At 45.9% G+C, this 27,176-nt stretch overlaps 1 protein-coding gene across 1 annotated transcript; it reads right to left on the bottom strand.

Annotated features, from left to right (window-relative positions):
- Nucleotides 1–20,027: 20,027 nt before the first annotated feature.
- Nucleotides 20,028–20,987, bottom strand: LOC308640824 (olfactory receptor 2T11-like; the record flags this gene model as incomplete). The annotated part of the gene is made up of 1 exon (XM_081278741.1): nucleotides 20,028–20,987. The coding sequence occupies one exon, from the start codon at nucleotides 20,985–20,987 to the stop codon at nucleotides 20,028–20,030; it is 960 nt and encodes a 319-aa protein (XP_081134867.1).
- Nucleotides 20,988–27,176: the final 6,189 nt, after the last annotated feature.

Raw genomic sequence — 27,176 nt, 5'->3', positions numbered from 1 at the left:
TTGTGTTTTCTATGACCGTGTGTTTGTGACCATAGTTCTACTCCTGGGGGGAAACAGCCTGCCCAGCTTGTTGTGCAATAACGTTGGTGGTAAGTGATGCTACAGTAAGGATTTACCACTTAAGTCAAGGAAGGAATTGGAACTTTGACTTCACAGCACGCTGTGAATGATTCTGATCCTAGAGAGGACATTTTATTTTGTTTCAGGGCACAAGCTACACAGCAGTCATGACAATGCGGCACCTGGTGGCATGCTCTCCATGCCAGCTGCTGACAACCGTAGAGCACGCACACAACTCAGTCAATACTCACAATGGCACAATAACACGGATTTGTCAGTCTTGTCATTCTACAGAAGAAATGGGCCTGGCACATCAACTGACTTTCCCAATGTCTCTTGGAAAGCCAGAGGCCAAGCCAGTCTGCTATCAGGACAATCAATTCATGTCCAGCATGTGTTGCTAAAGCAGTCCAGAGCCCCCAACCCAGAAGACCTTTGCCATAGTTAAGCTTCTCTTCTTGTCAGATCAGCAGGATGTCTGCAGAGGTTATTGTGGTTTAAGTTTCCTCTTTCTGGTAAATGCCAGGCTTGTACACAAAAGATGTGACAGAGTAGAGTCTGAAAATTTGTTGTAAAAAAAAAAGAAAGATATCATCTCTGTTTTCTTGGTACAACTTGTGAAACCTGGGTCTGATCTGGGGGATGGAACAGAGAACACTTGTCATGTAAACCTCAAAGTCCCCACACATACTGGGTACAAAGTTCAATAAATTTCCAAAGTCTTGGTTCAGAGGAAGAGTTCTTAGGTGAGAGCCACCTCTGAACCCTGCAGTCAATAATCCTGCTTCCTGAAAAGCCTGCGGGCATCCAGTCTCTTCTGTCCTACTTTATCAAAAACCTCCGCATCCTACTAACTCTCTTTAAGGGAGCACAGTTTCAAACAACCTGATGAACATTTTTCTATAGGGTTGCTTAATTGATGGGTATATTTGCCCATTCTCAGTGGTATTTTCTGCATGTTTGAAACATCAGCCCATCTGCATCAAAAACATCCCTGTGCTTGGTTCTCTCCTCAGGACTTCAGAATATTGCCACTCAAAACAATTTATTAAGCTACTCCAAATAAGAGGTAACCTTAAACTAGTCATTTTAAAACCAAGTTACTGATTAGCCCTCTTAATTCAGCATTGTTGTATTACCTTGTGTGACTAGTGGTGGACTCTGTAAAACACACACTGCTCCCTTTACAACAAGGTATGTCCTCTCCAAACTGCAGGAGCCAGAACCCATGATTTATGACAAATGACAGGACAATCATCTCTCCATGGGTTATAAATAATAGCTTGAGATATTTCATCATACCATTAATTAGCTGAAAAGACTGACCCTTACACAGCCCAGCAAGAAGCAAACATACTTGCAATGCAAGTACTCTTCTTGATAAAGAGCAAAATATAAAAACAAGTTATTGTAAAAGAAAACCACAGAAAGGAAATGCCTGAGCAGCTCACAAAGCTGAAAACTATGCTCACTGAACAATTAAAGCTGTGTCAACCTAACTGCTCCAGGAATGCGTTTGAAAACTTGATGGTAATTCTTTTTTTTTTTTTATTATTTTATTGTTGGTTGTTCAAAACAGATGGTAATTCTTTATAATGTAAAACGTAACAATGCAAATCTGACTGACAAGTGCCCACAGGCAACCACCTTGGAGGCCCAGAAACTGCTTCTGGCAGCTGTGAACTTTGGGTGGGGGTTGTTTTGTGTAGCAGATTGAGCCCAGGGTCATTCAACCACTGAGCCACATCCTGACCCATTTTATCTTTTATTTTGAGACAGCTTCTCACTAAATTGTTTAGGGCCTTGCTGAGTTGCCCAGTTTGGCCTTGAACTTGCAATCCTCCTGCCTTAGGCTCCCACATTGCTGGGATCATAGGCAGGCCTGGACTCAAGGGCTTTTTGTTTTGCGATGTATTTAAAGATGTTTGTTCCAGCATGTTTAAATCTCTAACTTCCATCACTGGGAGAATGAATGGTTTGCCTGTTTTATTCCAAATCAGAATACTCCACAGCAGCTAAACTAAATATGAAAACCCCACATATGTCAGCCAGTAGGAAAACTTACAGTGTGTTTTGACAAAAAGAAATAAAGTTCAACCTGTTACTTAAAATGTTACTTTCTAATCATATGGGTAAAACATTTGAAATAGTCACATTTTTATGCTGCTAAGAGGGCAATACAATTTATAGTTTTCAGATGGTTACTGTGATGGAAAAGTTATAGTTCAGTGACTATTTGAATGATAGAAAATTCAATGTTGAAATAACTAGGACAAATTTGTAGAGATACAAACACAGTGTATTAATTATCATTATAATATATAACACATGTGAATTAATGTGCCTGTTCAAAACGGGAGGCATATTTATTGACACATTCATTAAGAAAAATTTGGTAGTTAACAAAACCATTAAAAAGCCCAAGACACCCTCACATGAACACACACACTACTGGTGGGCTTGACTAGCAAGTGCTCAGTGTATTATTTTTAACCACAAAGCATATTGAACATGGGAATGTCTCCTGCCGCCTGAGCAGGAAGGCCGGTGGCATCAGGTGAGCCCGTCCCAGGCTATGCTGACTTTGTCCAAAGTCCAAGCCACGAGGGTGCAATGACTTTGTGGAGTTACTCTGTTCTGGAGGACTTCAAAATCCCTCATTTTGTCCGGATCACAGGGGTTTCCTTTTAGGTCACAGCTTAACTGGGGTGTGCCGGCTACACGCGGGCTCCCTCATGAACTTCTTCTGGCTGCACTGTCTACAATTTGACCACCTAACAGATCCCACCGAAATTCTCCTCCTCCACGTGCTTTCCACTTCCCAGAGAGGAGCAGAAGGCAAGCCTCCCTCGTGTTGCCCAGAGCGCTGGGGTTGAGGGACTCCTCCCCTCTAGTCACACTCTGATGATCCTGAGCTGCTCTATGTTGGGAAAGCTACAAATAAATTTCTGTTTACACTGCTACAAATGTAAAATGGCTCTAAACAAGGTGGCCTGCACTGCCGGCCAGCGTGGAGAGCATTACATCTGATCTGTATGACATCGGGGTGGCCTTGTTGGAGAAGACTGACCTCGGAAAGCCTGCCCTTCCCTCCACTCATCTCCAGGAGGAGCTCAGGCTGGGGCAAAGCCAACGCATCCTGCTTGGTGAGCGCACCTCTGCAGTCCTGCCAGAGGAACACAGCAATGCTAACCAGAGTCTCTGCTTCTGAGTCAGTGCAGGGATAGGTAATGCATCCTCCAAAACTGATCAACATTGTAAGAATCCCAAAATATCTATATGCTAAAGTATTCTGTGTGCTTGTTTCATTGAAAAAAATATGAAATATAATTACTAAGAATAACATCACTCACTTTAATGGTGACATATCTGTCCAGGGGCAGGACAGACAACTCCAGGGGTGCCTGTGTTTTAGGGCACTAGTGGAGAAACCCCAGTAATGTGCATCCCATGCCCTACAACAACTGAGTCATTGTGGAGTCAAAGGCTAGCATGGTCAAAGGATTCGTCATGCATGTGTCTACAAAATAAAATTATCTTTCTTTTGGTTTTCTTGTTCAAATTTTGTAATAATCTCACTGCAATCCCCTCCTATAGGTTTTCCTGATGTTAGATTCAAAGAAGAAATCTGAATACGTGAACCTAAAAGCCTGACGCTACAGGAAGGCTCAGGTATACAAAGGAGGAAAGTGCACATGTGGGACTCCAGTGAGGCTTGACGGGAAACTGGAGCATGGCTGACACCAGGCAGGGTTCGGGTTTTTCCATAGTAAGCCATGTTCAGTTACGTCCCCACAGGAAGCAGGAGTTACATCGTCTTGATTAGTGCACTACTCTGCGTGAGCAGAGAACCGATAAACAGAGAAAGGGGAGAGGCCCAGGGCTGAGGACAGAAGCCTTGCTCACTGACCTGTGGAAAGCTGTCCTGTCTGGGATGCGAGCTGCATCTGGAGAAACAAATCCCTGGCCCTTGCTCCCTCATGGTCACTGGCAGGGACATAGTCCCGAGAGCCTGGGGGACTCTCTGGGACTGAGATCTGCACTCAACACTGAGGTTGCAAGGATTTCTGCAGAGGGTTGGTAGAAATCGGAAAGGTCCCTCCTAATGCTGCTAAAAGACAATCTTTCTCTGAGGCCATGTCCCAAGGTGGACTCCAGCAAATCCCTCCTGGTTCAAGGTGAGACCCTAAATATGGGTTACTTTTAGAAAAGTCAACTAACTTTGAATTATTGGATAAGTATCCATAAAATAATGCACATTCCTATGTGAAAGGGAAAAAATGAATATTTATGTTTAATTTGAACTATAATTAAGCCTGAACTGTTATTATAGGTAGATTCAGATGCTCTTTGTAGACAGAGTTTAGAAACTATTCTTAGGCACTGTTCATAAAAGCCATGATTTCCTCATTGCATAATGCAGGTATATATAGGTCATTGTGGTAAAGACATGTTCTTATTTATTTCTTCTACAAATGAGATTGTTATAAAGTGTGTTGACCAAAACTGGAACTAATAGTGCCGGGGCCAAAAGGACTCCTTGCAGACCTCAGCAGTGCTGGTTACGGGTGAATTATGATGGATCGTCATGGCCCCATGTGATCTTGGAGACCACCTTTCTGTTCTGTTCTGCAGTGAGGGCTCAGGAATGTGCGCAGATAGGACAGTGCTAGGTGTGGTGCCCAGGCATCTCTGTTCATGCCTCACACGGTGCTTCAGCGTGCCCTGGGGTTACACTGCAGTGTCCACAGATCCAGGGTCAAACCATCCCTCTGTGGGAGCAGGCTGCCAGTCTCCAGTTCTGATCCAGTTTTCTGCATTGGACACAGAACTTCCAGAGAAGCAGTCTTGCCTCTGAAGTTCATGCATCTCCCTCCAATGCTCCCAGCCACTTGCTGCAGCTCTGAAGTGGTTTTTATTAGGACTGTGTGATTCAGAAGCTCACAAACATTGCCATTTCTCTACGGTGTGAATTGGATTATGCTGACAGTTACAGCACAGCAACCAGACAGGGGGAGCATGGGGGTAAGTCTCACCAGGGAAAGAGCTTCCTCCTGGGCATGGCTGCGGAGGCTTTGTCTCGGGGCACTGTGCAGAACAGGGCATCGATACCTAAGGGTAGGGGGAAGAACACAGGATACAGAATTGGGCCTGAGAAACAGATTTTCTTTTCCATTCTTAATATTCATCTTGGGGTGCGATGCTTAGGATCACAAACTCTCAGGCAGACACAAGTGAAAATCACAAGGCAGCCTCCCCTCACTCCTTGTCAAGAAAAAGACAGGGGAGCAAGGGTCATTCAGGATGCGAGGAAAAGGGAACCCTGGTTCACTGTTGGTGGGAATGTCAATTAATACAGCCATTATGGAAAAGAGTGTGGAGTTCTCAAAAAAAAAAAAAAAAACTGGAAATGCCCTGGAGAATGTGGGGATCTAAGTACCTGGTGCACCGGAGAAGCAAAAGGTGGGAGACACAACCACTGTCCCTCGACTGTCACTGCACAGTTCACAACAGCCAAGAAAGGTGATCAACCTGGGTGCCCATCAACACACGGATAAAGAGAATGTGGCAGATGTCAGATAGATGATAGATACAGATGTGTGGATAGATGATAGAGAATAGAAAGATAGATGACAGATAATAGATACAGATGTGTGGATAGATGATAGAGAATAGAAAGATAGATGACAGACATGAGTATCTATGTAGGTTTAGATTTAGGTGGATGGTCTATAGGCATGACAGATGTAGATACAGACACATGACAGATGGTAGATGAATGGTAGATACAGAAAGATAGGTGACAGTATGGATATGTGTGTGTGTGTGTGTGTGTGTGTGTGTGTGAGAGAGAGAGAGAGAGAGAGAGAGAGAGAGAGTAGGTAAATATAGGTGGGTGATATATAAATAGATGAAAGGTATCACACACCACAGAATACAGCTCATCCCCCCCAAAAAGAATGAAATCCTGTCGTTTCCAGCAATATGGATAAACCCAGAGGATACCATATTAAGTGAGGTAAGACAGGCACAGAATGGCAAATGCCCTATTATTCCACTCTCATTTGAACCTAAGATAATTGATCTGGAAGTGTGTATTTGGATGGTGGATATCAGCAAGGGATTTGTCAGTCATGGGTTTCAAAGATACTCTCAAAGGATACATTAAACAGTGAGGTTGGGGTTCCTGGATAGCTGTGACCATAGATGATGGTGACATAGTGTCTTCCCAGCAATGAGAAGGGTATATATGTTGTCACAAAAACGGGCAGCTATGTGTTTGTCAATTAGCTAGAGCTCGTCACTGCACAGGGTACACCTACTTCAAAACATATCATGTGTTGGGCTGGGGATGTGGCTCAAGTGGTAGCGCGCTCGCCTGGCATGCATGCGGCCCCGGTTCGATCCTCAGCACCACATACAAACAAAGATGTTGTGTCCGCCGAGAACTAAAAAATAAATATTAAAAAAAAATTCTCTCTCTCTTAAAAAAAACATATCATGTGTGATAGCTATGTACCATTTAATTTGCCAGTTTAATTTTTTCAATGTAAAAATGATTTTTGAAGTTAAAAGAAATACTATATGCTTTTCTTTTGTGAGAAATAGTCCAGGAAAGGGAGAAAAATAGTGATACAAAATTGAGACTGTCCTTTACCTGAATAAGGACAGGTAAAAGCTGGCCTTCCCTTGTGGGCTGCGCAGGTCTTCCATACTAACATGCGCTGACAGGAAGACATGTGGGGATCTAGTGGCCAGCCAGAGAACCAGGGCAGATGTGGGCATCTCCAGGATATTCTGACATCTGCACAGAAACTGGCGCTGGCTTATCAACCCTGTGATGGGGGAGAATAGCCATTTTAGGGTTGCTGAAATCTGAAAAGGTGTGAAATGCTCATATACAAAGCCTAGAGATGTGTCACATTCACAGAGGCTCAAAAGCTCACCAGGAACAGGTGACAAATTTAACAAGATGACCCCCTCCATTCTGATTTTCTGTGGTCTTGGTCTGCATATGGCCACCCACCAGGGAGGGAAGGTATGAGTGGATGTAGGTCTGCTACCACTTCACACTGAGGGAGGGGAGGTGGATGTGATTATGTGCAGGTCATTGGCAGAGAAGCGGAGAGTCTAGGATGGTGATAAGAAGAAACACCCAGGAAAACAGCAGCTTCTCATGCAGTTCAAACTTCAGATATTTTAATAACAAGTATAAAGAGTCTTTTCATCCAACAAGCATGATTAAATTGCAAATTGAGATTTTACCAAAGAGCAGTGTGCTATAACTCAGCTTGAGCACTGTGTGCAGAAACTGGCACTCTTGTTCATTACCAGGGTAGGGATTAGTGCAGCATGCAAGGTGCAGGTCTCCATCAAGCAAGCCCACAGATGAATCCTGGAACACACTCACAGGGGCAGCCCGAGCGACACACAATGCTCCTGTCTGCGAGAAGACCGCATGTCTACCCAGGAGGGACAGGTGAAATATCACTGTTTATTATGATGATGCCTTGTACCGATACAAAGAAAACAATTGGCAAGATATTAGTCAGCAATATTTTAAGTTACTTAAAACAATGGCCAGGAATCAATATCTGTAGTAAGGTATAAATAATGAGCAGCCGCATTGATGTTCATAGGTGAGTGAGCCTTGGTGATCAATCTCCAAGTTTTCTGGACAACACACAAACTTGAGGAACCCATGATGGTTTCCCTTTATTGTAGCTCTAAGTTGATAATTGCCAATTGTGAGCCTCTGTGACAGCTCTTCCTCCTCCAGAGTTTCCAGCATATGTTCCCTGGGCAGCTCCTCCTCCAGGGTCTCCAGAACAGGCTCCCTGGGCAGCTCCTCCTCCTCCAGTGTCTCCAGCACAGGCTGCCAGGGCAGCTCCTCCTCCAGTGTCTACAGTACAGGCTCCCTGAGCAGCTCCTCCTTCTCCTCCAGTGTCTCTAGTACAGGCTCCCTGGGCAGCTCCTCCTCCTACAGGGTCTACAGAACAGGCTCCCTGGACAGCTCCTCCTTCTCCAGGGTTTGCAACACATCCTCCCTGGGCAGCTCCTCCCCCACAGTGTCTTCAGCACAGGCTCCCTGGGCAGCTCCTCCCCCACAGTGTCTTCAGCACAGGCTTCCTGGACAGCTCCTCCTCCTTCAGTGTCTCCAGAACAGGCTCCCTGGGCAGCTCCTCCTCCTCCAGTGTCTCCAGCACAGGCTTCCTGGACAGCTTCTCCTGCTCCAGTCTCTCCAGCTCAGGCTCCCTGGGCAGCTCCTTCTCCACAGTGTCTTCAGCACAGGCTCCCTGGGCAGCTCTTCCTCCTCTAGGGTCTCCAATACAGGCTCTGTGAGCAGCTCCTCCTGCAGCGTCTCTAGCACAGGCTCTCTGGGTACCTCCTCCCCCACAGTGTCTCCTCCACAGGCTTACTGGGCAGCTCCTTCTTCTCCACAGTCTCCAGGACAGGTTCCTTGGGCAGCTCCTCTTCAGGGTCTCCAGCACTGGCTCCCTGGACAGCTCCTCTCCAGTTTCTCTAGCACTGGCTCCTTGGACAGCTCCTCCTCCTCCAGTGTCTCTAGCTCAGGCTCCCTGGGCAGCTCCTCCTCCTCCAGGGTCTCCAGCTCAGGCTCCCTGGGCAGCTCCTTCTTTTCCATGGTCTCCAGGACAGGCTCCCTAGGCAGCTCCTCCTTCAGTGTCTCCAGCACAGGCTCCCTGAGCAGATCCTCTCCAGTTCTCCAGCACAGGCTCTCTGGGCAACTCCTCTCCAATTTCTCCAGCACTGGATCTGTGGACAGCTCCTCCCCCAGGGTCTCCAGCCCAGGCTTCCTGGACAGCTCCTCTCCTGTTTCTTCTCCAGCATGGACTCCCTGGACAGCTCCTTCGCCAGGGTCTCCAGCACTGGCTCTGATCTCCATGATGATGATTTTCAGTGCTCCATGGCCCTCTGTGCCCATTGTCATCTTGTCCCCTCTGGGATCTGATTTTTTTTTTAAACAGATTTGTATTTTTTTTCCTGTGTTTTTGGACCAGGGAATTTCAGAGAATTATTTTCATATCTTGGAAATTTATCTCCCTGGTAGTCGAATTCTCATCCCAACAATTAACCTTCTGTTTTATGCCCTGGAAAGCAAAGTCATGAAGAGAAGCTAATTAGAATAAGGCTCCCAAGAGATTCCAGGCAGAGAATAGATAAATTTGGAGAAAATACAACTCTTTGTTTCTTTGATTCTTTGTATTATTTTTTCTTCTCAATTTAATTAATTTCACCTCTAATTTTTTTTTTCATATTGTCTACTGATTTAAGTGTCATTTGGTCTTCATTTTCTAGGGCCTTGAGGTTTAAATTAGATTATTTGGGGTCTTTCTAATTTTTTTAGTGAGTACCGCCCTATTATGAACTTTACTCTTACAACTGTTCCAGAGATTTTCACATGTAATATCTCTATTTACACTTGTTTCTAGAATTTATTTATTTGGTTTCTCCTGCAATCATTTCCTCGTTTAAAAATGTATTATTTAATCTCCAGGTATTAGAATGGTTCCTATTTTTCTTATTGATTTTTAAGTTTCATTCCATTATGATCTGATAGAATGCAGGAAATTATCTCTATTTTTTTGTATTGGCTAAGACTTGCTTTGTGCCCTAAAATATTATCTATTTTAGAGAAAGTTCCATGTGCTGCAGAGAACAAAGTGAATTCAGTTGTCAATGGATGAAATAGTCTACATATGTGTATTAGAATCCTTTGAATAATAGTATTTTTTAGTTTTGAAAAGTCTGTCTTAGTTTATGTCTGGATGACATATCTAATAAATGAAAGAGGTGTGTCAAAAATCACCCAGTATTGTTGTATTGTTGTCTATTTCATTCTTTATAGAGAGAAGGGTTGTTTTCATGTACATAGATGCACCATTGTTTAGGGCATATGTAGTTACAATTTTTGAATCTTGTCGTTGGATGATTTCCTAACCAGTATGTCTGTTTGTCTCTTCTGCTTAATTTTGGCTTGAAGTCTACTTGGTCTGAGAGTAGCTACCTGGCTTGCTTTCAACTTCAATTTGCAGGAATCTTTTCCCATCCTTTCACCTTCAATCTGTGAATGTCTTTGCCTATAAAGAAAATTTCTTATAAAGAACCTAGTGTTGTGTCTTTTTTTTGGTGTGTGTGTGTGTGTGTGTGTGTGTGTGTGTTTTGTGGTGCTAAGGACTGAGCCCAGGGCTATGTGCATATGAAGGAAGCACTCTACCAACTGAGCTATATCTCCAGCCCTGGTCTTGTTTTTTTAATCCAATCTTCGAATCTCCGTCTTTTGATTGATGAACTTAGACCATTTACATTCAATATTATTATGGAGAGATTATTTTATTTTCTGATATTTTATTTATTTTTAAGGCTTAATTCAGACTTGATTCTCCTTTAATTGACTATTCTTCCAGTGTAATTCACATCTATGCTGGTTTTAATTTTAATTTTTCATTTCTTCTGCATGAAATATTTTACTGAACATATTTTTATAGTGCAGACTTAGTAGTTATGAGTTATTTTAGTTTCTGCTTAGCATAGAAGGTTTTGTTGCATCTTTAATTCTCAAGGACGACTTTTCTGGAAATAGTAATCTTGGTTGACATTTATTTTCTTCCAGAACTTGGTATATATTATTTCAAACTTTCCTGGTTTTTAAGGTCTGGGTTGAGATATCAATTGAAATCTGAATTGGTTTACTTCTAAATGTGACCAACCATTTCTCTCAGCTTTTTTTCCTGGTTCTAGAGATTAAACTCAGGGGTACTCAAGCACTGAGCCACATCTCCAGTCCCATAATTGTATTTTATTTAGAAATAGGGTCTCACTGAGTTGCTTAGCACCTCACTCTTTTTTTGAGCTTCATTATATTCTTTTATTTTTTATTTATTCTATTCTGTTATATATGGCAGCAGAATGCAATGCAATTCATATTACACATATAGAGAACAATTTTTCATGTCTCTGGTTGTACACAAAGTAGAGTCAAACCCTTCGAGTTTTCATACATGTAATGATGTCCGTCTCACTTCATCAGCTTTCCTACCTCTGAACTCCCTCCCTGCTCCTCCCACCCCTTTTCCCCAGCTAAAGTTACTCCATTCCACCCATGCTGCCCTCCCATCCCCATTACAAATCAGCCTTCTTACATCAGAGAAAACATTCAGCATTTGGTTTTGGAGAGATTGGCTTTCTTCACTTAGCATTATCTTCTCTACCTCCATCCATTTACCTTCAAATGTTATCCTCTTTTAATGCTGAATATTATTCCATTGTGTGTAGATACCACATTTTCTTTATCCATTCATCTACTGAAGGGTATCTAGGTTGGTTCCTAGGTATATAATATATATGAATATAATATAAATTTAGCTATTGTGAATTGTGCTGCTATAAACATTGATGTGGCTGCATTGCTGTAGTATGCTGATTCTAAGTCCTTTGAGTATAAACCAAGGAGTGGGATAGCTGAGTCAAATGGTGGTTCCATTCCCAGTTTTTTAAGGAATCTGCATACTGCTTTCCATATTGACCGCACCAATTTGCAGTCCCACCAGCAATGTATGAGTGTGCCTTTTCCCCCACATCCTCACCAATTCTTGTTCTTGCTTGTATTCTTAATAGCTACCATTCTGACTGGAGTGAGATGAAATCTTAGAGTAATTTTTATTTGCATTTCCTTGATTATTAGAGATGTTGAACATTTTTTCATATATTTGTTGATTGATTATATATCACTTTCTGAAAAATGTCTGTTCAGTTCCTTGGCCCATTTATTGATAGGATTATTTGTTCTTTTAGTGTTAATGTTTTGAGTTAGTGCTCTATCTGATGTGTAGCATCTCATTTTTGCTAAGGCTAGCCTTGAACTCACAATTCTGCCTCAGCTTCCTGATCCTCTGGGATTACAGACATGTGCTACTGTGCCTAGCTCTTACAGCTTTTAAAATTTTATCCTTATTCTGTGTATCATGCATTAGCATCTTGGAGAGGATCTTTTTTGATTTTGCCTATTTGGAGTCCATATGCCTTTTGTATTTGGATCTCCATCTCGTTCCTAAGACTCAGAATTTTTTTCTAATAGTATTTCATTGAAATGGTTATGCATTCCTTTAGTTAGTATTTCAAACCCTTCATCTACACCAAAAGTTCTTAAATTTGGTCTCTTGATGTTATCCCAGATTTCTTGAATATTCTGGACATGGTCTGTTAATATCTTTATTTTTAGCTTCATTTTTAAGATTGTGTGGTTTTACTTCAAGACTTGAGAATTTATCTTCAAAATGGTCTAATCTATTAGAGATGCTTTTATTGAATTTTTCATTTGATTTATTGAGTCATTTCCAGGATTCCCATTTGGCTCTTTCTCAGAATATCTCTTTATTGAAATTATATTTAACTTAACTTTCTGTGCTTTCTCTTGAAGTTCACTCCTTACATCCTTTGGTAGCTAGTTGAACTTTTTTTTGGTGGTCGGTGGAGGCGGGTAGGATACACGGTTTGAACCCAGGGGCACTCCACTGCTGAGCCACATCTCCAGCTCTATTTTGTATTTAATTTAGACAGGGTCTCACTGAGCTGCTCAGTGTCTTGAATTTGTTAAGGCTGGCTTTGAACCCACGATCCTCCTGCCTCAGCCTCTGGAGCTGCTGGTATTACAGATGAGTGCCACTGTGCCCAGCACTAGTTGAACATTTTAATTATGGATTTTATAATTTTTCTCCCACATTCTCCACTGTGGTGTTGATGGAGTCAGTTGTTGATTTGTTGTGAGCTGTTTGGGGTGGTTTGTTCCCTTGCTTGTTTATATTCCTTGCATATCTGCCTTTTTTTGTTGTTGTTGATTTGAGTTTTGGTGTCAGGGATTGAACATAGGGGTGCTTGACCACTGAGCCCCATCCCCAGCACATTTTTCACTTTTTGAGACAAGGACTCGCTAAGTTGCCTAGGGCCTAAGTTACTGAAGGTGGCTTTGAACTTCTGACCCTCTGCGTCAGCCTCCCCTGCTGCTGGGATTACACGTGTGCACGATGGTACACAGATGCCTCTTCTTTCATGCAAGGGACTAGTGAATTTCTCTCTCTTAAGTGCCCTGGGCTGGGCAAACATCATGATATTGATACTGTCACTCAATGTGTGTTCTCTGCTGATCCCAGTGTCAGCTCCAAGGTGAGAGAAGACACTGTACCCTATTCACTATGAACACTTTATAGTAAAGCCTCACACCAGTGAACTCTGGAAAAACAAAAACTTGCTGATAGTCTTCTCCACAGTTCTTCTAATCCAGAGGTGAACTTCTCCTAATGTTCCAAAATGAGTTGAAAAATAAGTCATTAGATATAATAAAATTGTTATAACATGATACAAAAGCTAAAAGGGGGAAGAGAAAAAATTGGGGAAAAAAGAAAAAAAAAGAATACAGAAAAAATTCATGATAAGGTAGAAAGAAGAAAAGGATGGAGTGGGCATTTGAAGCTGTAGCAGATGATGCAAGAAGGTTAGAAGGGATAAGAGGAGCAAGTACAAATCTGAGCTAAGAAACAAAAAAGAATGATTCCAATTAATAGTTCAAAAAATTAAAATAAATATGATCAAATCAAATACTAGGGTCACAATTATCAAATCAAACTCAATAGTGATATATACAAGATCAAAGTTGACATTAGAGCTATTAATAGTAAACCTTGCCAGGGTGAAGAAAATTCTCATTGAGTGTTTATGGAGAGCAGTGACTTGGACCATGGCCATTACTGCCTCAGAGCTATGGCTGCACTTTGCCCTGGGAACATTCTGTGCAAAGATGCAGGACAAGACTGCCCAGGAGCTATGGTAATGCCCTGCCTGAGGAAATTCTGTGCAAAAGCACAGAACTATATCAGTCTTGATCTTGAGCTCAGACACCAGCTGTCAGGGATAGAGAATTCTGAGCATAACAAGACAACCACAATGTCTTGCAAACACTGTGACCTTCAAGCCTGCCTGCTTTGCAAAAACCCTGGACAATGGGCTTCCTGGGTGCAGCAGGATAATAACAGGATGTTCCTAGCACTGCAACTGTAGGATAGCTGCAAAAATGTTTCTACCTCTGTAACTTTTTCCTGCACAAGGAAGCCTCTTGATGACTCACAAGCCTTGAACAATTTACAAGAGAGAAGGTGTCTCTGATTATTAGACCCTCTATAATAAATGTGTGTGCTAGCTCTGGGTCACTGCTCCTCGACCATAGGACATCAGAGGTCAGTGTCCCATCTGACCCCCATTTTCTCTCTTTAAACATTTATGTATCTTTCTAATCTCCTATTGCCATTTGCCGGTTTGTAGGGTTTGGCAGGTTGTGGCATGTGTTGGTTTGGATTTCATCGGGATTTGGAACCTTTAGAAGATGTCTGTCACTCTTTAGCTCTGGTGACCCCCAGAGTTGCAGGGGCACAGGAGCCACTATCCTGATTACCTTGGACTTCCCAGCAGCTGGGTTTGCTTTGTCATCCCAGGGCCTGAAGCTTGGAGGGTGTGGTGCTGTTGCAATTGTGCCCAGGAGCTCAGGATGCAGGGCTCTGGCTGTCACTCTGACTGCCACAGGTCACTGCACACCTGCTCCCCCCCACAGGGTCCTCTTCAACTGGCATAGAGCATGGTGGCTGTCTGCAAGCAAGGACCTGTGGTTGTGGATTCTGCAGAAGCATCCTCATTGATCAACAGAACCCCAGGGAATTGCCCCTGCTTCTGGATAAAGAAACCCAGCCACATCAACTGGGCTGCAGCTCCCACTGCCCAAGGTTATGAACCAGGGTCCTGTTCCCCTGCGCTGACTGGGACAGAGACCACATCCTGCCCATGTCCAAATGCCCATGGGCTGCTGCCAGTGGTCACAGGTGCCATCCATCTCTGCTGCCTGAGACGGAGACAGCTGTCCCACCTTTTGTCCAAGTCCCCTCTGGGTTGTGACAGTGATGCAGGTGACATTTCTCTCCTCACTCAGGACAGAGGCTGTCTTCCTGATAGATCTGAGCTCCTCGCCTACTGCTGTGAATGTGAATCCCTGTGTCTGAGCTCCTTTCTGCCCTGGCTGTGCACTGCGGGTTAGACCAGCACTTCCTGCATGGGTCTGCTCCTGCCCACTCCCCTTGTCCATGTGGCGGTGCAGTGACTTTGGGCCATAGCGACCCTCTACAAGTTTGTCATAGCTGGATCAGTGAGCTACAGAGGCTATTTGACAGCTGCTCTCCCAAAGTAGGAGGCGCAGTTGATTTAAATTCTTCTCGGCAGCAGGCCAGATGCGGGATCCAGGGGATGGCTGCCTGTGGGGCTGGGCTGTCTGTCCATGATTGAGTGAAACTGCTTGATCTCTTTCTGTGCCTCCTGCTCCTCCCACACTTACCTTGGCCTGCCTTTTCCAACTGCGGTGGGGAGGGAGCGACGGGCTTCTCCCCTCTCCTGGTCCAGGTTTGGGGCTGGGGAACTCCGTCCTCATTTTCTGTTCCAGGATCCCAACTTCAAGCCCCACCCCCCCAGGCCTCAGAATGTCTGCTACTGGGCCTTGGGCCTTTGCTCTGTCACCCACCTTCATGGCCAGCTGTTCCTCACTGCCCCTTTCTGTGCTGGGCAGGGTTGGGGTCACCACTATGCCTTCTTCCCAGACTGTCCTTTACTTTGAGAATCTGAACACACTGTGCTGACAGGTACTGTTTGGATTAAGCAAGCTTGCTGGTCCTTCCCCTTCCTGTACCATGTAGCACCTGAGGAAAGGGAGGTCAGTGGAACATCATAATACTGAGCTGGCCCTCTCAGTTCCCCTAGCCAAGCCAAGGGACCACAGAGAGCACCCAGGTGGCGAGGTCACCTTGGGATCGTTGGGGTCTTGAAGGGTCCTGGCTTGCTCACTGGGGACGGGGACAGCTAACATGATCTGCACAGGGTAGGTCTGTGCAGGTAGGCCAGTGGGCTGCCGGTCACACAAGGACACAGTACATCAAGCAATCTGGATACTGATGATGTCCCTGCTCCCACAGCCCAGCTTACAAAGCCCTCTCCCAGTGGTGACTGGAGCCGAGCTGGGGGCACTGTGGAAAGGACATGCTCATCTGACCTGCCACCACCAGATAGCCACTAGGGAGAGGGCAATGCCTGGTGGCCTGTCACCTTCAGACAGATTGCCACCAGAGAGGGGGTGCTGCCTGGAGAAGCACACTGAGGGCTTGTCACCTCCAGATACTCTGTCACCAGGGAGGGGGCGCTGCCTGGTGAAGCACTGAGGAGTGGAGGTGCCATTGCTCAGCCTGTTGCCAACAGCTCTTCTCAGTGAAGCCTGGGCCCCCAACTTACCCTGGGTGATTTCTGTGGTCTCCTGGCAACCGATCCCTCTGTCACAGCACAGCTGGACTGTGGACCTAATACCTGATGTTCACATCTACTTCCAGGTGCAGTTTTCTGTTCTCATCGAGTGGACATTGTGCTCTGTCACTCCCCAGCTCTCCTGAACTCATCAGCCCTTGGGCTTGCACTTTCCACACTGTGCGAGCCCTGAGCATCATCTTTATTCCTCTATACTCATGCTTACCTCTCCTCTTCTCACTCCTGCTTACCTCCATCTCCTTACGCATGCTTACCTCTCCCCTCCATATTTTTTCTTACCTCTCCGCTCCTCACTTCTACTTACCTCCCCTCTCCTTACTCCTGCTTACCTCTCCTCTCCTTACTCCTGCTTACCTCCCCTATCCTTACTCATGCTTACCTCCACTCTCCTTATTCCTGCTTACCTCCCCTCTCCTTACTCCTGCTTACCTCCCCTCTCCTTACTCCTGCTTATTTCTCCTCTCCTCTGTGTGTGACTTTGACCCACCTCTTTGCCCTCACTGATTCTGCTGGCTGGTGGAGTCACCTGGTGTGGCTCTCCACTGTGCTCCTAACTTCACTCTCTACCCTTTGCCATCCAGAATGTGACATATTCCTATTTCAATTTCTTTTTTAAAAATCTTGAACAGATGTCAGAATTTTTTGATATTGTCTTGGAGTTGGCTATGCTTCCTCAAAACAGCCAGTTTGAATTCTTGCTCTGGGACATCCACACACATCTCCAGCTTATGAGGAGCAGCCACTGGGTCTTTAGCCAGATCCTGATGCCCTGTTTGCTCTCCCTTTCCTGTTTTTTCCAGTAGAGGAGATTGAACCCTGTTGTGGTTTACCACTGAGCCACATCCCCCATCCTTGTTATTGTTATTGTTTTATATTTTGAGACAGTGACTCAGCTGGCTTTGAACCTGCATCCTCCTGCCTCAGCCTCCCGGATCACTGTGATCACCAGCCTACCTCACTGCACCTGGATGCTCTCATCTTTAAGGGTGTGTGTCTGGGTCTTCACTGCAGAACTTGGCATTAATACTCGTCTCTGCCACCTCTTTCTACTTGTGTCTTCGAGGGGATCTCTCATGGCCTTGGGCAGACTGTGGGCTTCTCGACTTGGGGGTGTTGCTCTTCTTGGCTTAGTTGGTGCACTTATCCCAGGTCTACTGCTGTTGCAGGGATCTTGAACCCTGCAGAACTTTCTCTTGGGCAGGAGGTAGGAATCACTGGGCCCCAGGAATCCAGGGTAGCTCCTCCCTAGTGGGATCACCTAGGATGCTCCCTGAGACTAGCGCTATCCCGTGTTTCCCTCCAGCCTGGACCCTGCAGATCGCGCAGACCCAGACTTCCCGGAAGAGCCCTCGGAGGTCGGCAGGCTTCTGGCCATCAGCTTCAAGTCCTAAAACTATTGCTGTAATTTAGTGCATCACCTCCAGTACAATGTAAATTTCCTGGCTCTGGTGGCTATTTTACGGTTGTGTAAAATGTCAATATTAACAGAAATTGGAAACCTACTATTCAAATCCTTTTCTGCATATCTGAGAGTGGTTCAAAATAAAAGTTAATAAAGTTTAGGGTTGCGTTTCTCTGCCATGAAGAGTGTGTGGTGGTTGGAGACCAGCAGGCTTCTTGACCTGGGTCATTTCATGAATGAGGTGCTCACTGAGCAGTAGGTATTTTTTGGCACGTCTGCGTGCTGTGTCCCACCACACGAGAACAAGTCATCACAACTCATCACGTGCCCAGTTTGCTCATAAGGCCTGCTGCCACGTCTGCCCCTGTGTGGAGTCACTTACCTCCAAAGAATGCAAAATGCATGTTCCCAGGCAAATAACTCCCTTTGTTGTAGCACCTGGGGTAACTTTTTTTCTTTAAACTTTTTTTCTTTACAAGATTAGATGAAGCAGTTTGATTAAGAGAAAATATTTATATCTGTACATTTCTCTTGTATTGATTTTAGGAATATATCTGATAAAAAATAAGAAAGAAAATATTTATGCAAATTTCTATTTGGCAGTAAATAGTACAGAGTTCTCATGTGACTCATTTTCTTTTACTGATGTTTCTGGAGCAATTGCAGAATGGAAACTTGTGCCTGTCACTCAGGGCGGGCATCATGAGGGACCAACTGCACATGAGTGACCTGCCCACATCCCCCAGGACTCACTCATCCAGACCAAGCACTGTGACGGCATCCAGGACAGGACAGTTGAGGCTTCTGGCCTTCACACAGTCAGCAGTTATGACCCCTCCCAGGATGCGGTGTGTGTGTTTTGTGACGTCAGATGTGGCCTCTGCTGCCTCTGAGCACCTGCTAGTACTCACAGGCTCTCCTATTCCCCGTCAGTGCCGCTCACCCATGGATTGGAGCTGCATATTTTGGTGGTGACTGCACCCAGCACTCCAAGGTGATCTCAGAGCTCCCACCAGGGAAAGCACGGTTAAACTGTGAGGTGACTTCTCTTCCGTGTCATTTGTGTATTGGGAGACTTCCCTTGCTACCGCAAACGTAGTCACAGAAAAGCAGCAGACATGTGGCGACTGTTTAGAAGTTTTTATTTTGTCCATCTCCAGTAGCTAGGAGGCCCTGTGCCCGGTGGGAGGTTGCTGTGAACTCCACTGTGGGTGTTTTCCCCCAGAGACAAGAACAGATGACTTCTTTACATTCCTACAGTATGAGGAATCAGTTGTTTTTGATATTTTGCCAAAAGGACCCAATGAGTGAAACATCCTGGTGCCAGAGTACCGGGCCAGAGGCCTGACCCTGGAGGTCCAAAAATCAGTTGCCCAATCACTCAAAAATCCAAATGGGAAAGGCCATGGTGACAAGCATGGCCATAGTGCAGCCACATGGGGAGGACGAGGGGACACAGGACCTCATCCCTGTCCTCCAGGCTGACTGTGACTTTGAGATCTGATAGAAAGGGGAAGGAGGGCAAGATCGGGGTTTGCACAGCTGGAGGTTTCAGTGCAGGGACTGAACCCAGGGGTGTCACACCACTGAGCCACACCCCCCAGTCCTCTTCTTGTTTTATTTTGAGTCAGAGTCTTGCTAAGTTGCTCAGTCTGGATTTGAGCTTGAGACCGTCTGGCCTCTCCTCCTGAGTCACGGGGGTTACAGGTGTGGCCATCCTACCCTGCAGCTGGAGGCTTTTCACAGCTGCCAAAGCAGGTGGTCTTAGTCAGGTATGGTCTGTCCATGGTTACCTCAGCACTGGCCAGGAGGGCCCTGCCCCAGATGAGGAAGTGTTGCCAAAGGGTGGCCTCCACTGTTCACTGACCTGTGGCTCCTGGACTCTAAGGAGACACAGAGCAAAGATGCAAAACGGAGGCAGAAGTGCTGAGCTTTGCCTCCTCCACTGACCCCCACCAGGACTGTGCAGGCAAAAGGGAAGGGTGTGAGCCCTCCCCACAGCCGAAATCCAGACCAGGTGAATGCTCTTTTTTTATGAATTTTTAAATTTGTTTTAATTAGTCATATATGATAGTAGAATGCATTTATGCACTTCGATATATTAATTGTAAGTAGACTTTGATGGCTGACAAAGCAGTCTAGGGGAGCCAGGCACATGGAGAGTGACCTCTGGAGGACCTGTCCTCGTGTTACTGAGTCTCTACGCCTTATCTGCAGCTGGTTTCTGAGCAGAGGAGCAGTGGGCAAACACCCTCTCCAATGCCCCCAGGACATCCCTGTTTCTGAGACTGTAGATGAGAGGGTTAAGCATGGGTGTGACAATGGTATAGAAGGCGGACACTGCCTTGTCCTGTTCGGGTGTGTGGAATGACGGGGGCAGCACATACGTGTAGAAGGTAGCCCCGTAGAAAATGCTGACCACAGTCAGGTGGGATGAACACGTGGTGAAGGCCTTTTTGCGGCCCTCAGCAGAGTGCATGCGGTAGACAGTGAGTAAGATGAGCGCATAGGAAGTGGAGATGATAGAGATGGGGATGAGCAGCATGAGGACGCAGCAGAGGTACATCAGGGTCTCATACAAGGACGTGTCAGCACAGGCCAGTTTGAGAACGGCAGGGATCTCACAGAAAAAATGGTTGATCTGGTGGGAGCCACAATAAGGGACATTCATGGTGATGGGCGTGAGCAGAAAGCCATCAAGTGAGCCCCCAAACCAGGCACCAGCAGCCAGCAGAAGACATATCTTGCGGTTCATGAGAACTGGGTACCTAAGGGGGTTGCAGATAGCCACATAACGGTCATAGGCCATGAGGCCCAGCAGGAAGAACTCTGAACCAGCCGTGGTCGAGTACAGGAAGATCTGGATGCCACAGGCCACAAAGGAAATGGTCCTCTCTGTAGAAACCATGTCCACCAGGAGCTTTGGGACAGTGGTACAGATGAAAAGGGTGTCCATGATGGACAGCTGGCTGAGCAGGAAGTACATGGGGGTGTGGAGGCGGGAGTCCACCTGAATCAAGACTGTCATGACCACATTTGCTGTGACAGCCACCACGAAAATGGCAAAGATGACCGTGAAAACAATCCCCGTGGCCTCCGCTCTCACCAGAAGCCCCAGGAGGACAAAGTCGGAGGTAGAAGTTCTGTTTCCTGTTGACATTGCTGGTGGCAGCTCCAGGGGATCAGGGACAGCTCAGGACCAGGAGGAAGGGTGGGAAGAGCCAGGTCAGGATGGGGACACCACTCTGCACGGGGGCTGGCGTGGAGGGATTTTCCAGGGCAGGAGCTGGAGAAAAACAAACCAGCAAACTCATCCCAGAGCAGCCGCAGAGGTGACCCTGTTTCCTGTTGGCAAGTGGCCCTCCTGACACTGCCTGTGTGCAGAGGATGGGGAGGGTAGAGATCTCTCGCCCTGGAGCAGAGACTCACCACGTCTGTTCTGCTCACTCTTTCTGCAATTCCCACAGCCAAAGCAGGACTAAGTGAATGCCACTGGAGAACATGACCAGCCGGCTGACGATGAGTGAAATGAACAGCTGAGGACATGAAGGTGGGAACATGCGCAGGGCTTCCGGAATGGAGTGCCTGGGACGTTTGGTTCCTGTGTCTTACTGCAGGCATCTCAGTGGGGCTCCACTGCTCCACTGCACTGACACCCTCACCTCCTAGCACAGCTGTCTGCAAAGAGCTTCCAGATCAAATTCTGAAAGGCAGTTCTGATTCTGCCCCTGGGCTGCTGCCCTTTGCCGCTGTGGGCTTGGGAAACGGGCAAAGGAGGTTGAAAGCAGAATGTTGGCAGCTGGAAGCTGTCAGTGAGAGACTGAGGAGCAGGAGCCCCCAAGATGGGTGTCTGTGGATGGTCCCCTGCCCTGAGGCAAGAGCTGAGCTGGGGTGGGGCAGCGCTGGGTAGGTATACAGAAGAGGACAGCAACCTGCCACAGTAGGAAGGGACTTTCATCCCTAATATCAGAGGGATTAAAGATTTATTTAAAAAAAGAGAAAAAGAGCATACATAAAGTCCCTTCCCCAGTGGTTGGCACCAGCAGCCTGAGAATCACATATTTGTGCACATGAAAATGAGGCCCAGCAGGTGGGTGCCAGATGACGCTGCTGTTGGGTTTTGTCCGTTCACAAATGGCAGCCAGACAACCTCATCTCACTCGCTAGGGGTGCCAGATCTAGTAGACAAGAACACAGGGTGCCAGTTCTATGTCTTAATCATCGCAATTTTTGTTGTATTATAAGTTTGTGATATAGTTAAATTAAAAAAAATCACTGTTATATGAAATTCACATCTATCTGCTTGTACTTACCTGATTTCACAAAGATTCAAGAATTGAAATAACAGTGAGAAGTCACCATTAGTATCAGTAAAACTTAATGGAAACTAACACAAAAATGGAGATTCTAACATTAAAATTAGATTGTCTTTCTCAAAATTTTCCTCTGATTTATTTGTTCAAATTATCTGCAAGAAGCTCACATCTATGGCCTCTCTTGTCGGGCCTCCTAGGAGGACCTTGTGGCCAAAGCTCTGAGAAGTCCTGCCAGTGAGTCCTTAGCCTCTTGATCCATTCACGTAAATTCAATTCCATTTTCAAAGGACAGGTGAAAATATTGTCTACGATGTTTTTATTAAAATCCATTAATAGAATAGAGATATTCTATTTTTTACTCCAAGAACTTCCTATAAAGCTAATCCACACTAAGGCAGCAAGAATATATCTTCTCTTTGTTGCATTAATAGAATTCAAACATTTTATCTGAAAGCATAAACTAGTTCAAGTGAAGAATCCACATTTCTCTCCTATGCACAGCTAGTGGGCTGGACCAATGCATGTCTTTAACCTGGGTTGTCCAAGAGGTTTCTTACATCCTCTCTGCTCTCCCTGTGTCCTCCTCCAGCATAGCACCAAAGTGACCTTGGGGGACCCCCTCACACCAGGTCACTCTCTGCTGAAGCCTGCACTTCCTTTTTGTCCCATTCAGGGCCATCCTCTTCTGACTCTTACCTCGAAGTCCTTGCTGCCCCTTGCAGTATGCTGGTCACAGAACTGCAGCCCTGTGGTCACCTTGCTGGTCCTCTGTCCCCTCTCAGGGGTCCCAGGGCAGGACCTCAGTCCCATTTCCCCTTGCCCAGGCCCCACTGTCTAAGCCGGCCATCCCCATATATGCGTTAGGGGTTGGCACAGAGGCCACCTTCTCAGTGGGTGGCTCTGGTCCCACTCGGTGCCTTTGTATTTCTTCACAGTCCTTGGCACCCCCCTGATGGACTTCAGGTTTAGTTTCCTGTGTTTGACTCTTGGTTCCGGAAAGTGAGCCCCATGCAGGTGAGGATCAGACCCTAGTTTTGAAATTGCTCTAGCCATCTAAAAAGAATGACTGGCATGTCATAAATATGTGTTAAATACATCATCAGATAGATGGCTTTTAAACACATCAGTTGATGAAATGCAGACGGCTCACCTCTTGTGCTTTTTAGATGGCACACTTCTAGAAGTCCTCAGAAGTCATCAAAAGTTTGATTTAAGAAATGCACTGAAGAGAAAGCCTTTTTTCAAAATGCAGTCCTTTGTGTTTATCCTCACTCCAAAATAAAATTAAATAAAGTAGGATCCACCTACATTTTCTAAAAAAATAAAATAAAATAAAACTCGGTTCTAGAAAATAAAAAGAAATCACCAGTTTCTGAGGTGGAGCAATAATAATTAGCTTTTATGTCAGGGAGATTTATATATTCAAATTTGAGACAATTACTTCCTGGGACTTAAAATCAGGTTACTGGGTTAAAGTGCCACTAAGATGTGAGCAAAATCTTTAACAGAAGGGGTCCCTGGGGCTGAAGTGTGGCTTCATGGTAGAACATGTGCCTGGTGGGTTCAGTCCCCTGCACTGAAATCAACCAAGGAGAAGAGTCACTCACCACTTCTCTGTCTTCTGAATCTTCCCTTGCTATGATGGCTCTTCATTCACTTAGGTGCCAACCATTGTGAAAAGATGTCTGTGGTCTCAAGTGATTTCAGACACCCAGAGCTTATGTTGTAGGTGCTAATAATATGGTTTGAATTCACCCTATGTTAAACGGATAAAAAGACAGAAAATCAGTATACGTGGTTTGTCTTAGCACCAAGTTTTCATCTGCCTCTCATCAGAAAAATGGTGTCTTAAAAATGCCACCAGGTTTATTATTAGTTTGTTACTTTATTGAACTTAATAAAGCTCTAATAGTCTTAGCTAGTGTTGAATAAAATCAATTGCAGGCAGAATAATCCCCTCCAACATACACGCACCCTAAACCCTGGAACCCATCAATGTACTTCCTTATGTGGCAAAACAAAAATAAAAAACCTTGCCAACATTATTAATGTGAAGACTGAGATGAGATTGCTCTGGATTATGTAATCACCCAGGCTTCATAAAGAAGGAGTGGGCAGAGAGTCAAAGGCACCAGGCACGGGAAGCAGACTCCGGTGATCTGCCCCTGGCTTTGAAGCCCTGCAGGACCACCCTCCCAGACTGAGGCAGCCTCTGAGAAACAGGAAACCCAGAGGCCACCTGTTCCCAAATCCTGCATGAGGAAACACAGCCCTCCAGATGCTAGGGCGTCCAGTGCTGACCTCCAAACTGAGACACAGTAAACCGAGTTTGAGGCCACCCAGATACAACAGCCATAGGAAACTAATGTTAAATCAGGTCCCTTCCAGTGCACCTGCCAGCACTCACGGTCCCTATGCTTGCGTTCTACAGCCGCTGTTCAGACAGCCACAGGGCCCTTGCTACATTATCGCCATCCTACAGCTGGAGAAACTGAGGCACAGGGCCGTGGGCCTCATCCTCCCAGGTCTCTGCTTCACACAGACTGTTCCGGAAGACACAGCGCCTTCTCTGCATGAGTTAAGTTTACCACCAGCCAAGAAAAGTTAAAGCAATCGACAAGGCTGAAATCACACTCAAGGAAAATGTGAATTTCTAATCAAAAGTAGTCAATGAGGTAAGAAAACAACAGAATAAAGCTGATTTCTCCCCAGAAATTCACAAGTCTCCCTGGCTCCCAGGCAAGACCCCCTCGTCAAACGCCCACAGATGTCTGGTTAAGCTCCCTGAGAAGGATTCTGCACAACTCTGTCTCTAATCCTTGCCTGGGCTTCAGCGCACAGGGAACCTTAACCCCCCAACAAAGCGAAGAGCACCCACCCTCGGGGCTCGCCCCAGCCCTTCGCCAGCCTCTCCACCATGCGGGCACACTGCAAGCTACCCAGTTCCATGGCAAAGGAACCACGTGTCAGCAGAAATTACCCCAAATGGGAAGGAGACCTGTTTTCCTCCTTAAACAGCATTTGGAAAACCCTTCAAGGGAAATGGCCACCTGTGTGAGCTGAATCCAGCGTCCTCACATGGTACCTGTCTGGTCCTAGCAGCGCACCACACTGCTCTCTCCAACAGGCTTCCTGAGTGTGTGGGTGCTCAGAGGTGCAGACCAGCTCCTCACCCTGGGCATGGACAGCAGTTACAGGGGACTCATTCAGTCTGATGATTCACTGCTGGGCTGACCTCCGTCTCCAGAGTTAGTCTCTAAGCGTCACATCTTGGGGGAGTGAGGGGTGTGGGCCTCCTTTACTGCCGGGTGGTCTCCTCAGCCCTTCTGGGGGAGTCATGGACACAACCCTGGACTCTCCCCCAGCACTGTCTACCACTACTGGCCTGGTGCCACCTCCTGTCCTCTCCGCCATGTGCCCTGTGAGGCCATCAGTGGAGGGGGGCCACAGGCACAGGCTGGCACCTGAGGCTGTTCCTCCCCAGAGCAGGAGCACCAGGTTTGCTCAGCAAGACGCTGGGAAGCAGCGGTGCTTGTTCCTCTGCTGCAGAGGCCCAGGTGCAGGGTGGAGAGGCTGCAGCAGAAGTGGGTCCTGCAGTCTGGCCAGCTTGAGCCCCAGTGAGAGCAGGACTGTGTCAACATTGGGGACCAAGGGGGGACATGCAAAGATTGCTGGTAGGAGTGGGCATTGAGTCAGTATAAAAACCTGAAAGAGCATAAATTTCACTAGGAAATTTTAATACGGAGATAATCAGGTGAGAGGCAGCTTGTTCTATTAAAAACTCCTCTTGGCATTATTTCCAATAAGAAAGCCAAGAGACTGAGCATTGTTGGCTGCACTCACACTGAATCACTCAGGCTTCAGCACATCACGGTGCTCCAAGTGGCCATTGTGACATGAAGGAGGTCTCCACACCCCCATGGTTTGACAGTTTCATTGTGCTTGTAAGAGAAAGGGGTGGCATGGGTGCGTACTTCATATCCACAGCCTCATGGACACAGTCTGACACTCTCCATCTTCAGGCTGAGAGCACTCGGTACCTTCATGGCACATGTCATAGCTGATTTCTTAGAAACACTCAGTGTGCGTTATTTTCAAATGAGAACCATTACTTGCAATCAACCCCGTCTTGGGTCAGAGTGAGCTACCTTTTCTCCCTTTGAGGAGATTCCGTAGCTTGCCTGGGAGAAGGGAAAGCCGCTGTCTGCAGAACCCCGTCAGCTGTTCAGAAGCCTCAGCCTTGGCCCATCTTACCTGTGTTCAGAGAAGCCTCCTGCTTGCACCTCCCCAAAGGCACAGCCTGAGCCACATGGAGCCCGTGTCCCCTACAGCCCCCACCACCTGTCTGCTCCAAGGAGAAGCACCCCCTGGGAGGAACCTGGCCGAAGCCAGCGGTGTCCCTTCACCTGAAGTCACTTAAGAACTAGTGAAGTTGGACAGAAGATAACTACAGTTCTTAGCTTTTAGCTCAGCATATAGTTCTATGTGAATGGCCTGGAAAAAATTTAAAAAATATATTAACTTGAGATTTGTATGTCAGAGTACCATGCCTTCTAAATGAAATGGATTTCACTCATTCATTATCCCAATATTTACTGAAAACATATTTTATGTCAGGAAAAATTCTAGGTGTTTGGGATACAGAACAAAATGAACATCCTATTTTGGTTACATGATGAATAAAATTTAATAAAGTCAAATCACCTCAAAGGGCTGATCAAAGAAACAAAAGAAAACAATCTCTGATAATCATAGCTGATGCTGCAGATGTTTACCTATTTATTGTCTTGATACCAACAGCTAGTTAAAACAAACTCTGGGCATTTTCTTAGCCTTTGAATCTCTATAATTTTGAATTAATCTCAAGGATGGGATGTTTGTAGAAGCAAAGGTTCAGGTATGTCCCTATCTCTCACCTGCACCAAGATCCCCACAGGGCATCCTGTTAGCCTCCCGATGGTGGTCAGCTCCTGGGTAGAAGAGCTTAGCTGGCATCCAAGAGGAAATAATGTGGCTTTTATCTGCATGTTGCT

The sequence above is a fragment of the Spermophilus citellus genome, assembly GCF_964194105.1.
Source record: "Spermophilus citellus genome assembly, chromosome: 1".
Taxonomy (NCBI): domain Eukaryota; kingdom Metazoa; phylum Chordata; class Mammalia; order Rodentia; family Sciuridae; genus Spermophilus; species Spermophilus citellus.
This window is presented reverse-complemented; position numbering and strand designations above follow the sequence as displayed.